Source organism: Chenopodium quinoa, unplaced genomic scaffold (genome assembly GCF_001683475.1).
Source record: "Chenopodium quinoa cultivar QQ74 unplaced genomic scaffold, ASM168347v1, whole genome shotgun sequence".
Classification (NCBI taxonomy): domain Eukaryota; kingdom Viridiplantae; phylum Streptophyta; class Magnoliopsida; order Caryophyllales; family Amaranthaceae; genus Chenopodium; species Chenopodium quinoa.
In genome coordinates this window covers 599,077-611,856 of record NW_018744151.1, presented here as the reverse complement: position 1 = coordinate 611,856, position 12,780 = coordinate 599,077, and the positions used below count along the sequence as shown (strand labels likewise).

Genomic DNA, 12,780 nt, shown 5'->3' with positions numbered 1-12,780 from the left:
AGTTTAATGATACATACTTCACATAGGCAGGATGTCCTCTTTGTTGCGGATAGTCCTAACCCTCCTAGAAGTGTTTCTCATGAGGGTGAATTGGGAATTTCCCATGAGCAGGTAAGGGTATGACCGACTATTTGCAAACTCTAGAATATACAGGCGTTAACTCCATAATTTGACGGAAGAAACCCAAATTCTTGAAAACGTTATGTCACTGTTCCCGTAGTTACCCCTTCTCTCAACTTTCATCCTTCTCTTCAATGGAGTTTCAAAAGCTCAAAGGCTACTTCAATGGAGGAAGATGACACCCTTACCCTTAGGGGTTGATCTTGCCCTTTTTTTCTCCCCTTTTTATTAGGGTTTTCGTTTAATTTGGCGGCAAAGCCGCCGAAAATGGCGGTGGGTGGGGGATGGGTGAAGATGAAAGTTCGAGCTCCATTAAAGGAGCTTGATTTGAGAAAAGGAGGAAGAAGAAGAATAGCGTAATTGTATTGTTAGGCTGCCGATCGTGGTGTTGTTGGAAAAACAAAACTGACAGAAGTTTTTGCTACGAGTTAACTCCGTCTTCCCAAGGCCCACATCAGCAACTTCAGTGTTTATTACAGTCAGCAGATAATAATATTTGTTTTACAATTCCCAAAGCACAAATATTACACAACTGCAACTAGAGAAACACTTCTTGTTTCTCAAGAAGAGCAACTGGGGGACGCCCTCCTAGAAGTACCTATCACTTGCTAAAAAAAAAACGGAGAAAGTATATACGAGTCTTGTACAAATCAGTTTTGAGCAGGATAATTGTAATTTTCTGATTCGTCCCCGGTTGCACCTATGAACTATGCACACTACCCAAGCCTTATCTTTAAAATTTGTCCATGTTGAAGATTATGCTAAGACTATCCCACCCAATTAGTTGCTCTTAGACCATGTGGTCCATGTCCATACTCAACAATATGCTACTCCGCCACCAGCCCACTAAGTTTTGTTGTCAATATTAGAAGACTTGTTTCGGAAACACTTTCTCACGATAATAGTATGAATTTTTAGAGACGAAGGGAGTATTGAAGAATAAAGCAAGTCTTTTTGAGGTAAGTTGACTATTGTATTTGTTACAATATTAGTTAGCTTAGTCTCATAAGTTGTAATGCCAATATTTTGGAAAATTTAAGCCCACTAATCATATGATATATTGATATTTATATTATAAACCTACAACTACGAGTTACCAAGACAAGGCATTGACATTCAACAAATAAATCACATATTATACTCTAAAGTTAGACCAGATTATGATACGAGGAAATATAATTCTATAAGGCCAGCACGATGACTTGTAAGTATCACTCTTCATACGATTTTTTTTTTGGGTGACTTCGTACAATTTAATAAAGGGAAGGAGTATATATATATAGTTAGATAATAAGATAGTTGGATGTTTGTTAATCTAATAAAAAATGGTAGCAAATTAAAATAATTTACATTGAAATAGCACAAATATTGTAATATGGAGGAATAATTTTGTTACTCAATTGCTTCAAATTAATTAAGACATTTTTCGTTTTGTATTGTCGTAAATTAAGGTGGAACAATGATACTTCGTACTTGTATATGGCAATCAAAATATGGCAATCAAAATGAAACGGAAGTTAAAAGAAAGGAGACAAATGTCACATAAAGTGACAGTTTCTAGAAGAAATTGGGATTTGGGACTGTATAACTTTTGCCACCAAAGTTGACTAAGGAAGCAAGTTATCTGTTTTTGTTGGGAAATTATATTATTTCAGATGATTATTGTCAAGCTAAGAACTGCACTACAAATTAAAATAATAGGAGTGATTTGCATGTAATTTTATTTGCAACAAATATTTTTTTTTTTTCCTCTTTTTCCCAAATGGATCTAATTTTCTAAAGGGGAGTAAAGAAGCTTACTCTAAAAAACTTACCAAGTACTAACAGGGTGGGAAAAGAGTAAATGGACATGAGATTGCAAAACGAGTAATTACCTCAATTTGTTATCTTTCATGACTAAATTAATTTATACTTCGTAGAATTTAAGAAAAATAATTAAACTACATACATAACATTATATTAACATATGATATAGGTAAACCAAGCCAGGAGGGGAGGGAGTCCAGGAGTTGAAGCCGTGAAGGCTGATAAATAAGATAATTACTATCCAAAAAATACGCAACTGGTAAGGATCGAACCCATATTTTTGCTCATTACCCTTTTTGTTATGGTTGAATATCTGATAACACTATTGCTATAAACATTGACCTTGAAGTATTACACCATATGATAATGATATATGATACATAGCATTCACTTTGCTACTCCACTTTGCAAGAAGTTGATTGATTGGTTGACTTAGTCATTTTATACTAGCATAACGAAATACCAAAAACAATTATTCTAATTATTTTTATTAGTTCAGGCCAACCATTGTTACAGTTTGTTCCACTTCATTATTATATTATACTAATATAGATTAGAATGGACTAATTACATATTAGTTTGACATTTATCACCCCTTTTTTCAGGCTTATAAACTTGGTCTAAATAAAACACTATCATTTTAGACAATCTTACAGTAGTATTTGTTTCTAAAACATGGCTTTCTTTGTTCTTTCACAACTAAATTTGTTTCTGTTTCTAGTTCTGCTAATTACTGTTATTACTTATAATTCATATGCTGCAGCTGATGATTCAGAAGACTCTAAAGGTTATGTGTATGCTCTTTGTCCTGATATGAAGACGGTTGCTCCTACGAGTGCTTACCAGATCAATATAGACACTACTTTGTCATACCTGTCATCGAATTCTACAGGCAAAACTCGATTCTACAACACGACTGTAGGGAGCGGAGACAGTAAGATATACGGTCTCTTCTTCTGTCGTCTTGATGTTACTAATGCTGCCTGTCAGAAGTGCGTTTCCTTGGCTATTTCTGCACTGAAAACGCGTTGTCCTGGGAAGAAAGAATCCATTGTTTGGTACTTTGATCAGTGTGTGACTCGGTATTCAGAGAAGCCGTTTCTTGGCACTATGCATGATGTTCCTATGATACCGATGTGGAACAGGCAGAACTCGCTAGACATTTGGAATGTTACTAGCAACATGACAGGTTTTATGGATGTTCTGATAGAAAGTCTGAATGATGCAGCAGATAATGCCTCAGGTGGATCTCCTGACAAGAAATTCGCGACACAAGAAATAACTTTTGCTGATAACTTGACGAGCTTAAACACCATCTACACGCTTGCAGAATGTACACCTGATATAACCTTGAAGGACTGCAAAAGCTGTCTTCGTGTTACGATTAATAACATCACAGAACTGTGTAATGTTAAGGCTGGTTGTACTCTTATGTGTCCAAACTGTAATATACGGTATGACACTTATCCTTTCTATGGAGATGCAACGGATAATTCTTCGAATCGATCAGGTAACAAGCTTGGTTAAAGTTCTATTTTAATTTGTGGAGTCAACATCTTGTGTTTTAGGCCAAGTTCATTTTCTGCCAGATTGGATTTCTAAAAGTCAACTTTTCATGATTTCATCGAATCATTAATTTTCAAACTTAGGATTTCTAAGTTTATTATAACCTCTTGTTTGTTTGTATTAGGCTGTTTCAAGATCAAGCATCTCTAGTTTTCTTACATTAAAGCGTATAATCATGATTATTTAGATTATTTTAATAACAAGCCTTAAGAATGTGCCAAACCTGCTGCATTATTTGACTAATGACATTAAAAGGATTCTAACAATTGACAGAATTTATATATTTGAGCCTTTAATTTCCTCGCGCTTTGTCACAGAAGAATTCAATGAGCTTGAAAGATTGATCTTACAAGAGTTACAATAATGAGTAGTGACGAAGCTAAAAGAATAAGCAAATATGCTTGAACCATAGAGTTACCTGCTAGTTCCGCCATTGACTAAATGACTATAAGCTATGTTTTCCTATATTTTAACATGTTGTTTAGTTTTGTCAACTTAGCTTCTTGTTGATCATTACCATGTTGGCATAGTGGCATGCTACTTTCTCTATTTTTATAATAAACATTAAAGTCGCGCTTTGAAGAAATATCTTGGATAAGATTTGTACATTAAATGATCTGTATTGTATTCTTTGTAGCAGGAACTCATTCACAATCTATTAGGAAGAAAGACGCAATACTTATAGGTGCCGTTGCTGGTGCAGCTTTGGTAGTGACTCTTGTTTTCGCGGTTATATTAATTGTATTCAGGAGAAAGTCCAAGAAAGCACATAAATATGAGGGTGAGAATACAGGATTATCTGTTTTGCTCTGAGTTTTTCTATTCTTGTTTAACCCCTTCATACTAATTACTGACTTGACAGTTGACAATAGACTAAATTTTATTTGCTGCTAAGTAAAGTTTTGAGTGATACCGAAAAGTATGCTTCCATTTTATCATCACAGCTATCTTTTAACTGCATATAATGAGGATTATGATCTACTCAAGTTTAGCATTAGGTCCCCTGAACCAACTCTACCAACAATAAGAGATTTTATGCAAAATGTAAGGGTTTAAGTTAACTGATGTAAATTGCTCCTGCAGATTCAAGTGACATTGATGAGACCACAGAGTCTTTAAAATATAACTTCAAAAAAATAAAATACGCGACTAGTAATTTCTCAGAAGAGAAAAAGCTGGGAGAAGGTGGATTTGGTGAAGTTTTCAAGGTAAAGATTTCATGTCATGTACATTCCTCAGCATATAAATTAAACCGTCGTTTGTGTTGTTGGAGTTCATGAATTGTTTGGGCATATTCTGACAGGGAAAGCTTGAATGTGGACAAGAGATAGCTGTAAAGAGGCTATCAAGGAACTCGAGACAAGGTGTTACTGAGTTTAAGACTGAAGTTCTTTTAGTTGCAAGGCTTCAGCACAGGAATCTGGTGAAACTCTTAGGATTTTGCATCTCAAAAAAGGAGAAGTTACTTGTTTATGAGTACTTGCCAAATTTAAGTCTTGACCAGTTTCTGCATGGTAAGAACATCAGAAATGACCTGTTTTCATATGAACTCTGAAACAAAATTTTTTTTGTTACAAACATTCTATTACTTTTTACTGCTGCAGATCATACTAAGTGTGCAGCATTGGATTGGGAGACGAGATTCAAGATCATATGTGGAATTGCAAGAGGACTACTCTATCTTCATGAAGATTCTCGGCTTAAGATCATACACCGGGATCTTAAGCCAAGTAATGTGCTGTTAGACAAGGACATGAATCCAAAAATCTCTGACTTTGGCATGGCAAGACTTTTTGGAGCAGATGAAACTCAGGGAAATACTAATAAAATTGCTGGAACATTGTGAGTAGTTAGTTTCTGCTTTTCCAAAATTAAGCTTCAGTAAGTTGAAAAGCTCATGTAGTTAACATTATGATGCAGTGGATATATGGCTCCGGAGTATGTATTAACTGGCCACTACTCTGTCAAATCAGATGTGTACAGTTTCGGTATTATAGTGTTGGAGATCATTAGTGGTCAAAGGAACAAGTTCAGCAGACTAGATAGTGAACATGAAGAATCACTAATTCATCGCGTAAGTTTTGTACCTTTGGCCTATCTTCAATATGCTACACGATACCTTTGTCCAGAATTAGTCGTCACAACATAATGTCACTGTAACCAAAAAGCTGATGCTTTAAAATACTGGTTGGTCTGGTTCATTTACGGACATCCTAAAATAGTATTATATTATGTGTGTTACAGGCCTGGAGGCTATGGAATGAAGAGATTGCAATGGAGTTGGTTGATAAAGCCATTGGAAATGCTTTCTTATCCGAAGAGGCAGCAAAGTGCATCCACATTGCGTTGTTGTGCATCCAAGAAGAAGCCGCGAGAAGGCCAAGAATGGCATCAGTGGTTGCCGCGCTTAGTGGTGATGCTATAGTTTTGCCTATACCTACACCACCTCATTTTTTCACTGCCGGTTCTTACGGATTGGAAGACTATGGGGTAGATCAATCTGGCCCGACATTTTCTGGTTCAAGAAACATCACTATTGTGGATCCTCGGTAACTTTTAGTGCATGTTTAGCAATTATGTGACCAATTTTTCATGGACTAACATATTTTTGATAGGTATATGTTATTCTTGTAGGAATATGTACTTACTATTCTCTGATTTATTTTTATGACCAAATGTAATAGTGTTATTCCTAACAAGAACATGTTTGAAAATAGTATAATTTTATTATTACAATTGTTAACTTGATGAACATAGGCTTTCGTATGAAATGATATAAAGTCGTAAGATGGAGGAAGAAATGATTCAAATGATTGAATAAAATTGGAAAGAGCTAGCTAAAAAAAATGCTGTTTGGGCCGGACCACCTATATTTATTGGGCCGGGTAACTTATCATCCCCTCATTGTTGTAACAGTTACATTATTACCTCTAAAGGCTCTAGCCTCTAACTGATATGGCAGAGTAGGACCCACCCCAGTCAATGCCACATAAAGTCAAACTAGCAGTGGATAGAACTAGAGGAAAAAAAAAGAGTCTTGTTTTGTCGAGCTTTAAGTATATGTATAATCCACGATCTTGACATCTCTGGCCCATTTAACCTGTTTACTATCTTCATTACTTTTTAAATGCAATAAAGGGGTATTTTACTGAATCGAGCAAAGAGCAAATGTAAAATAATTCTATTGAATAGCATACGGTGTAACAAGTTAGCATTTTGAGGGATGTCGTATTAAGTAAATAAACCTAACTAGTTAAGTTCAATTCTTCTAGAATTAAATGAATAAACGTATGATCACCATTATAAATACAAATGGATGGCCATAATCTAAATAGCAATAATTGCGGTCCCTAACTTTATAGCTGAATTTAATGTATCACATGCTATATTACATATAATAACCAATTCATTTTGATATCTTGAATGACCTATTTCTCTGACGTTGGAACACATTAGCATCTCTATTTCTCTAATGTAATTCAGCCTTTAGCATGTGATTTCTTTTAATTTGCCGTGTACAAATTTTTCTACTTATAAATGTTATAAAATTATGGTGATTTTGCCAAAATATTCCAAAATTATGGTGAATTCGCCACATATACTTGTTTAATTATTTATCTAGCTTGTAGGCAAAGAAGTCACATGTATTATGTTTGTTCTAGACATCATTTTAATAGATATTATGAAATACTAATATTAATCTAAAAAGATTATACAAAGTACTTTGTATAAATTTGGATCCAAGAATGATCGAGTTTATGGATATAGTTATGTGGGCTGTGCTATTGAATGTGTTGGACTTTAAACCATGGATGATTGGTCCAACACAAAGTCCACATGCACCAATAAGTATAAATGTACATTTTTTTTTTTACAAAATTTAAATAGTTTAATAATTACATGAAAACAATTTGATTATTATACAAGTACAAGAGAGAAGATTATGGTTATTCAAAAAAAAGATAATATGAGGTTGTCAAAAATAAATGTAAAATTCAACGCTGTACAATCCTACAACTATATTAGTTTTATTTAAAATTGCAGGGAGTATGGAAAACTCTAGCCTAATGTTATAAAATTCTTCAGCGCGTTTTTGGTACCCCCGGCCACACCGTACGGCATAACGGGATTCACCAAAATAACGGAGAATGAAAAATCTTTCCAAAAACGCGCGTTTTGGAAATTTCTGGAAAAACCAACCAAAAAGCGTCTCACGCACGCTTCCCAAAACCTAAAAAACACGCCGCCACTCATTTGCCATTTACTCCAGTTTTTTTTTTTTAAAAAAAAACTCTTTCACTTTTAACACCGCCGCTTTTAACACACTGATTTTTCACCTCAATTTTCATCATTTTTACAAAATTCCATGGCAGACAAAGAATACAATTTCCTGGATTCACAAGAATCAATGGAAATCGAAGAGATTGAAGATTCATTCATGAATTTGGAGATCGAAAACAAAATTACAGAAATCAAGCAACTTCTATTAGAAAATATTGAACACCAAGGTATGTAAATTTATTTTATTTGAGGTATTAAAGACCAAGAAATTACATACTGAATGCCTGTAAATTTTAAAAATTATGATAAGTAACCTAATAAGTGAAATTTAGTAACCCCTTATATTACTCCCTCAGTAACCCTTTCAGCATTTGCTTATAATTCCCTCTAGTAACCCCCTCAAATACCATTGTAGTAACCCCCATTAAATAATAGCAGTAGTAACCCCTTTACTAATCTTTTTAGTAACCCCATAAAAGTAAACCCCTCAGTAACCCCAGTAGAAAATTCAGTAACCTTATAGTATCCATCATCAAAATCATTCCATTATCAACAACTCTAGTAACCCCCATTAAATAATAGCAGTAGTAACCCCTTTACTAACCTTTTTAGTAACCCCATAAAAGTAAACCCCTCAGTAACCCCAGTAGAAAATTCAGTAACCTTATAGTATCCATCATCAAAATCATTCCATTATCAACAACTCTAGTAACCCCCATTAAATAATAGCAGTAGTAACCCCTTTACTAACCTTTTTAGTAACCCCATAAAAGTAAACCCCTCAGTAACCCCAGTAGAAAATTCAGTAACCTTATAGCATCCATCATCAAAATCATTCCATTATCAACAACTCTAGTAACCCCCATTAAATAATAGCAGTAGTAAACCCTTTACTAACCTTTTTAGTAACCCCATAAAAGTAAACCCCTCACTAACCCCAGTACAAAAATCAGTAACCTTATAGTAACCATCATCAAAATCAACCATCATCAAAATCATTCCATTATCAACAACTCTAGTAACCCCCATCAAATAATTGTAGTAGTAACCCCTTTACTAACCTATTTAGTAACCCCATTAAAGTAACTCTTATAATACACTTTTAATTAGCAACCCCATTAAAGTAACTCCTATAATACACTTTTAATTAGTAACCCTAAATAACACATTAAAGTAACCCATCGATTAACACCTCTAGTAACCTATTTAGTAACCCCATTAAAGTAACCCCACAAAAAACTCCTTTATAAACCCCGTTAGTAACCCCACTTAGAAACCTCCTTCAAACACTCCTCAAATAATCCCTTCTAGTAACCCCATTACTAATCCCTTTTAGTAACCCCTTCCCTAACCTTCTTAGTAACGCCCTAAGTAACCTCACTCAAAAATTCATTAGTATACACTTCTAGTAACACATTTACTAACCCCAGTGATAAACAATTCCACATACCTATCTAGTAAACCCTTAGTAACCCCTCAATACCTTCTAGTAATCCTTTTACTAACACCCTTAGTAACCCACTTAAATAATTTTTACTAACCTCCTTAAGTAACCCCTTTACTAACACCCCTCTAGTAACCCCTTTAGTAACCTCCTTAAGTAACCCCTTTACTAACCCCTCAATACCTTCCAGTAATACTTTTACTAACACCCTTAGTAACCCACTTAAATAATCTTTACTAAACTCCTTAAGTAACCCCTTTACTAACACCCCTCTAGTAACCCCTTTAGTAACCTCCTTAAGTAACCCCTTTACTAACCCCACTCATAAATGTACCTATATTTTTACAGCAGAAACAGGTGACAACACAGCACCAGAAACAAGTAACAACTCACCAGAGAATACTTCAAGCACATTAACAGGGAAAAGCAGAAATGACAACATCCAAACACAGCAGAGTAAAAGTCAACAAGAAGATTTTGATTTTACAGGAAGCCTAATAGGATACACTGCAGAAACTTTGGATGAAATACATGAAATATATAAAAAGCATGCATTTGCTATGGGATTTGGAGTAAGACAATCACCCACCAGATGGACTCAAGGAGACAACAAACAAATAAGGGGAAAAGATTTTGTTTGTAATCAAGAAGGCTTTAGATGCAAACCAAAGATTATGAAAACTCCTCCTCTTGCAAATGAAAATAAGAAGAAAACAAAACAAGTTCCTATAACCAGAACAGGATGCAAAGCATTAATCAGAGCAAAAAAGAACAAAGAAGGGAAGTTTGAAATTGAAGAACATATCATTAATCACAATCATGAGTTAACTAGAAAAGTGTGGCAACATTTACATAGGTCAGAAAGAAAGATCACTGAAGACAAAGCAAAAGTGATTGATCTTATGGCAGAGATTGGATTAAAACCAATAGAAGCATACAATCTGATGACCAAAGAAGCTGGAGGTGAAGAATTACTAGGGCATACTTTAAGGGACAATTTAAACTACATTTCAAGAAGAAAAATCAAAGAAATTGAAGGAGGGGATGCTCAAACTGTAATATACAGCCTATATCAAACTCAAGCAAAAGAAGAAGACTTTTTCTTCAGATTCAAACTTGGAGGTGATGAAAACACCAACAAGTTAACAGGCATCTTCTGGAGAGACTCAGAAATGAAGGAGGATTACCACATCTATGGTGATGTAACCATTTTTGACACAACATACAAAACAAACAAATACAATCTCATTTGTTCCCCTATTGTAGGAGTCAATAATCATTGGCAAACTGTGATGTTTGGATGTGCATTTATAGCTGATGAGAAGATAGACACATTTGACTGGGTTTTATCAACTTTTAAGAAGTCTATGGGAAGAAGAGAGCCTGCAACAATATTCAGAGATCAAGACTTTGCAATGTCTAAAGCCATTGAGAAGGTAAACACTGTATTACTACCAATTTACTACCAATTTAATAACAAAACACTGTATTACTACCAATTTACTACCAATTTAATAACAAAAAAGTAACCCCTTCTAAGTAACCCAGTAACTTACTCTTCTAAGTAATCCCTTATCTAGTAACCCCTTCTCTACTAACATCTATAATAACCCAACATCTATAGTAACCCAGTAATTAAGTAACCCCCTAAATATCAACATTAGTACCCCCCTAAATATTCCCCTTGCTAGTAACCTCTGTAGTAACCAGGATTAAAATAGTCCTCTAGTAACCCCACCATTAGTAACCCCTTCTCTAGTAACCCCTATAAATAACCCCTCTAGTAACCCCAATAAGTAACCCCTCCTGTAGTAACCCCTTCTCTAGTAAACCCTCCACTAGGAACCCCTTCTCTAGTAACCCCTTTTCTAGTAACTCCTCCTTTAGTAACCCCTTCTCTAGTAACCCTAACAAGTAACCCCTAACATATATTAATAAATTCAAGTAACCCCTCTAGTTAACCCTATAGTATTCCCAATAAGTAACCCCTATGCCATGTAAATTAATTATGATTTTTTAACTCCTGAAAAACCAAGAAAATTAATTATGATTTTTTAACCCCTGAAAAACCAAGAAAGAAAACCCTAACTAACCCTCAGTAATACAATAAGTAACCCCATAAATAACAACAGTACCCCCTTAAATAATCCCCCTGCTAGAAACCAGGATTAAAATAGTCACAGTACTAACCCCTTTAACACTAAAAGTAACCCCTCCTCTAGTAACCCCTTCTCTAATAACACCAATAAGTAACCCCTCCTATAGAAACCCCTCTCTAGTAACCACTTATCTAATAACCCCAGTAAGTAACCACATCTCTAGTAACCCCTTCTCTAATAACCCCTATAAGTAACCCCTCCTATAGTAACCCCTTCTCTAGTAACCCCTCCTCTAGTAACCCCACTAAATAACCCCTCCTATAGTAACCCCTTCTCTAGTAGCCCCTCCTCTAGTAACACCACTAAATAACCCCTCTAGTAACCTGTAACACAAAAGTAACCACTATAAGAATAACCACCTAACTAATCCCAAGTACTTCTGTTTTTAACAATTTTATAATCCCAAGTACTTCTGTTTTTAAAAATTTTATATCATTTATATCAGTATCCTTAAAAGTTTGTTTTACTTGTAAACTTACAGGTATTTCCTCGCTCAAGGCATAGGTTGTGTATCTGACATTTAATAAAAAATGTTGTTTCAAGATTTGGAGCATTAAAAAGAAACACAACATTCAAAGATGCATTTAATAAATGTCTAAGCGGTTGTGTGACACCAGAAGAATTTCAAATTTGCTGGGAAAACATGATATCAACATACAAACTTGAAAAAAATACCTAGTTCAAAAGGTTATATAACCTTAGGGAGAAGTGGTGCACAGCTCTGAGTAAAGACTTTTTTTCTGCTGGTATTTTATCATCACAGAGGAGTGAGAGTACAAATAATGCAGTTGGATTCAAAGCAAATAAGAACACAAGTTTAACAGAATTTTTCAGAATATTCAAGCAAACTGTGAAGAGATGGAGAAAAAATGAAGCTGATGCAGATTTCAAGTGTTCAAACTCTGAACCAACTTCACATCTACCTATGTATGGACTCCTAAAACATGCTTCAGAAATATATACACATACAATTTTCAAATACTTTGAGGCAGAGTTCAGCTATTCAATGGGGTGCATAACATTTCTGCATAATCAAATTGGAGATCACTACTTTTATGAGGTGCAAATTGAAAATGAAATATCATCCAGACAAAAGGTCACATTTTCCAGCTCACAAAACAGGATTGCATGCTCATGCAAAAATTATGAATAAATAGGATGGCTTTGCTATCATTGTTTACGAATCTTACACCAGCACTCAGTTACAAAAATTCTTGAACATTATATCTTAGTAAGATGAAAAAGATAGCAAAATCACATATATGGAAAAAAAAATGATCATGAAGCAGAAAATTCAACAGACAAAGAGAAATACATCCCTTGGCGGCACACAATGGCAAGAAAGTCATACAATCTTGTACTAAAATATCAGCATCACAAAGAGACAAGGAGCTTCATAGAGTC

The 12,780-nt window shown here is 34.8% G+C and overlaps 2 protein-coding genes across 3 annotated transcripts; both read left to right on the top strand.

The window, feature by feature from the left end:
- Positions 1-2,515: 2,515 nt before the first annotated feature.
- LOC110693465 (putative receptor-like protein kinase At4g00960) lies at positions 2,516-6,439 on the top strand. 2 transcript variants are annotated; one of them, XM_021870576.1, is made up of 7 exons: positions 2,516-3,436; positions 4,130-4,273; positions 4,576-4,700; positions 4,796-5,006; positions 5,097-5,334; positions 5,413-5,566; positions 5,737-6,439. In XM_021870576.1, the coding sequence occupies exons 1-7, from the start codon at positions 2,602-2,604 to the stop codon at positions 6,043-6,045; spliced, it is 2,016 nt and encodes a 671-aa protein (XP_021726268.1). In that variant the 5' UTR covers positions 2,516-2,601; the 3' UTR covers positions 6,046-6,439. The 2 variants fall into 2 exon arrangements, with proteins under 2 accessions (XP_021726268.1, XP_021726269.1); XM_021870577.1 differs by having other exon boundaries at positions 4,133-4,273; positions 5,737-6,436.
- A 1,419-nt stretch (positions 6,440-7,858) lies between these two features.
- LOC110693361 (protein FAR1-RELATED SEQUENCE 5-like) lies at positions 7,859-12,529 on the top strand. Its single transcript, XM_021870495.1, has 3 exons — positions 7,859-8,000; positions 9,566-10,653; positions 12,140-12,529. Exons 1-3 carry the CDS (start codon positions 7,859-7,861, stop codon positions 12,527-12,529), a joined length of 1,620 nt encoding a protein of 539 aa, XP_021726187.1.
- Positions 12,530-12,780: the final 251 nt, after the last annotated feature.

Excerpts from the sequence above, each read along its gene's own strand:
- LOC110693361 (XM_021870495.1), top strand. The coding sequence starts at position 7,859 with ATGGCAGACAAAGAATACAATTTCCTGGATTCACAAGAATCAATGGAA. Across the intron at positions 8,001-9,565 it reads AGAAAATATTGAACACCAAG|CAGAAACAGGTGACAACACA; the intron begins GTATGTAAATTT and ends ATATTTTTACAG. Across the intron at positions 10,654-12,139 it reads TGTCTAAAGCCATTGAGAAG|AGGAGTGAGAGTACAAATAA; the intron begins GTAAACACTGTA and ends TTATCATCACAG.
- LOC110693465 (XM_021870576.1), top strand. The coding sequence starts at position 2,602 with ATGGCTTTCTTTGTTCTTTCACAACTAAATTTGTTTCTGTTTCTAGTT. Across the intron at positions 4,274-4,575 it reads GAAAGCACATAAATATGAGG|ATTCAAGTGACATTGATGAG; the intron begins GTGAGAATACAG and ends TTGCTCCTGCAG. Across the intron at positions 5,335-5,412 it reads AATAAAATTGCTGGAACATT|TGGATATATGGCTCCGGAGT; the intron begins GTGAGTAGTTAG and ends ATTATGATGCAG.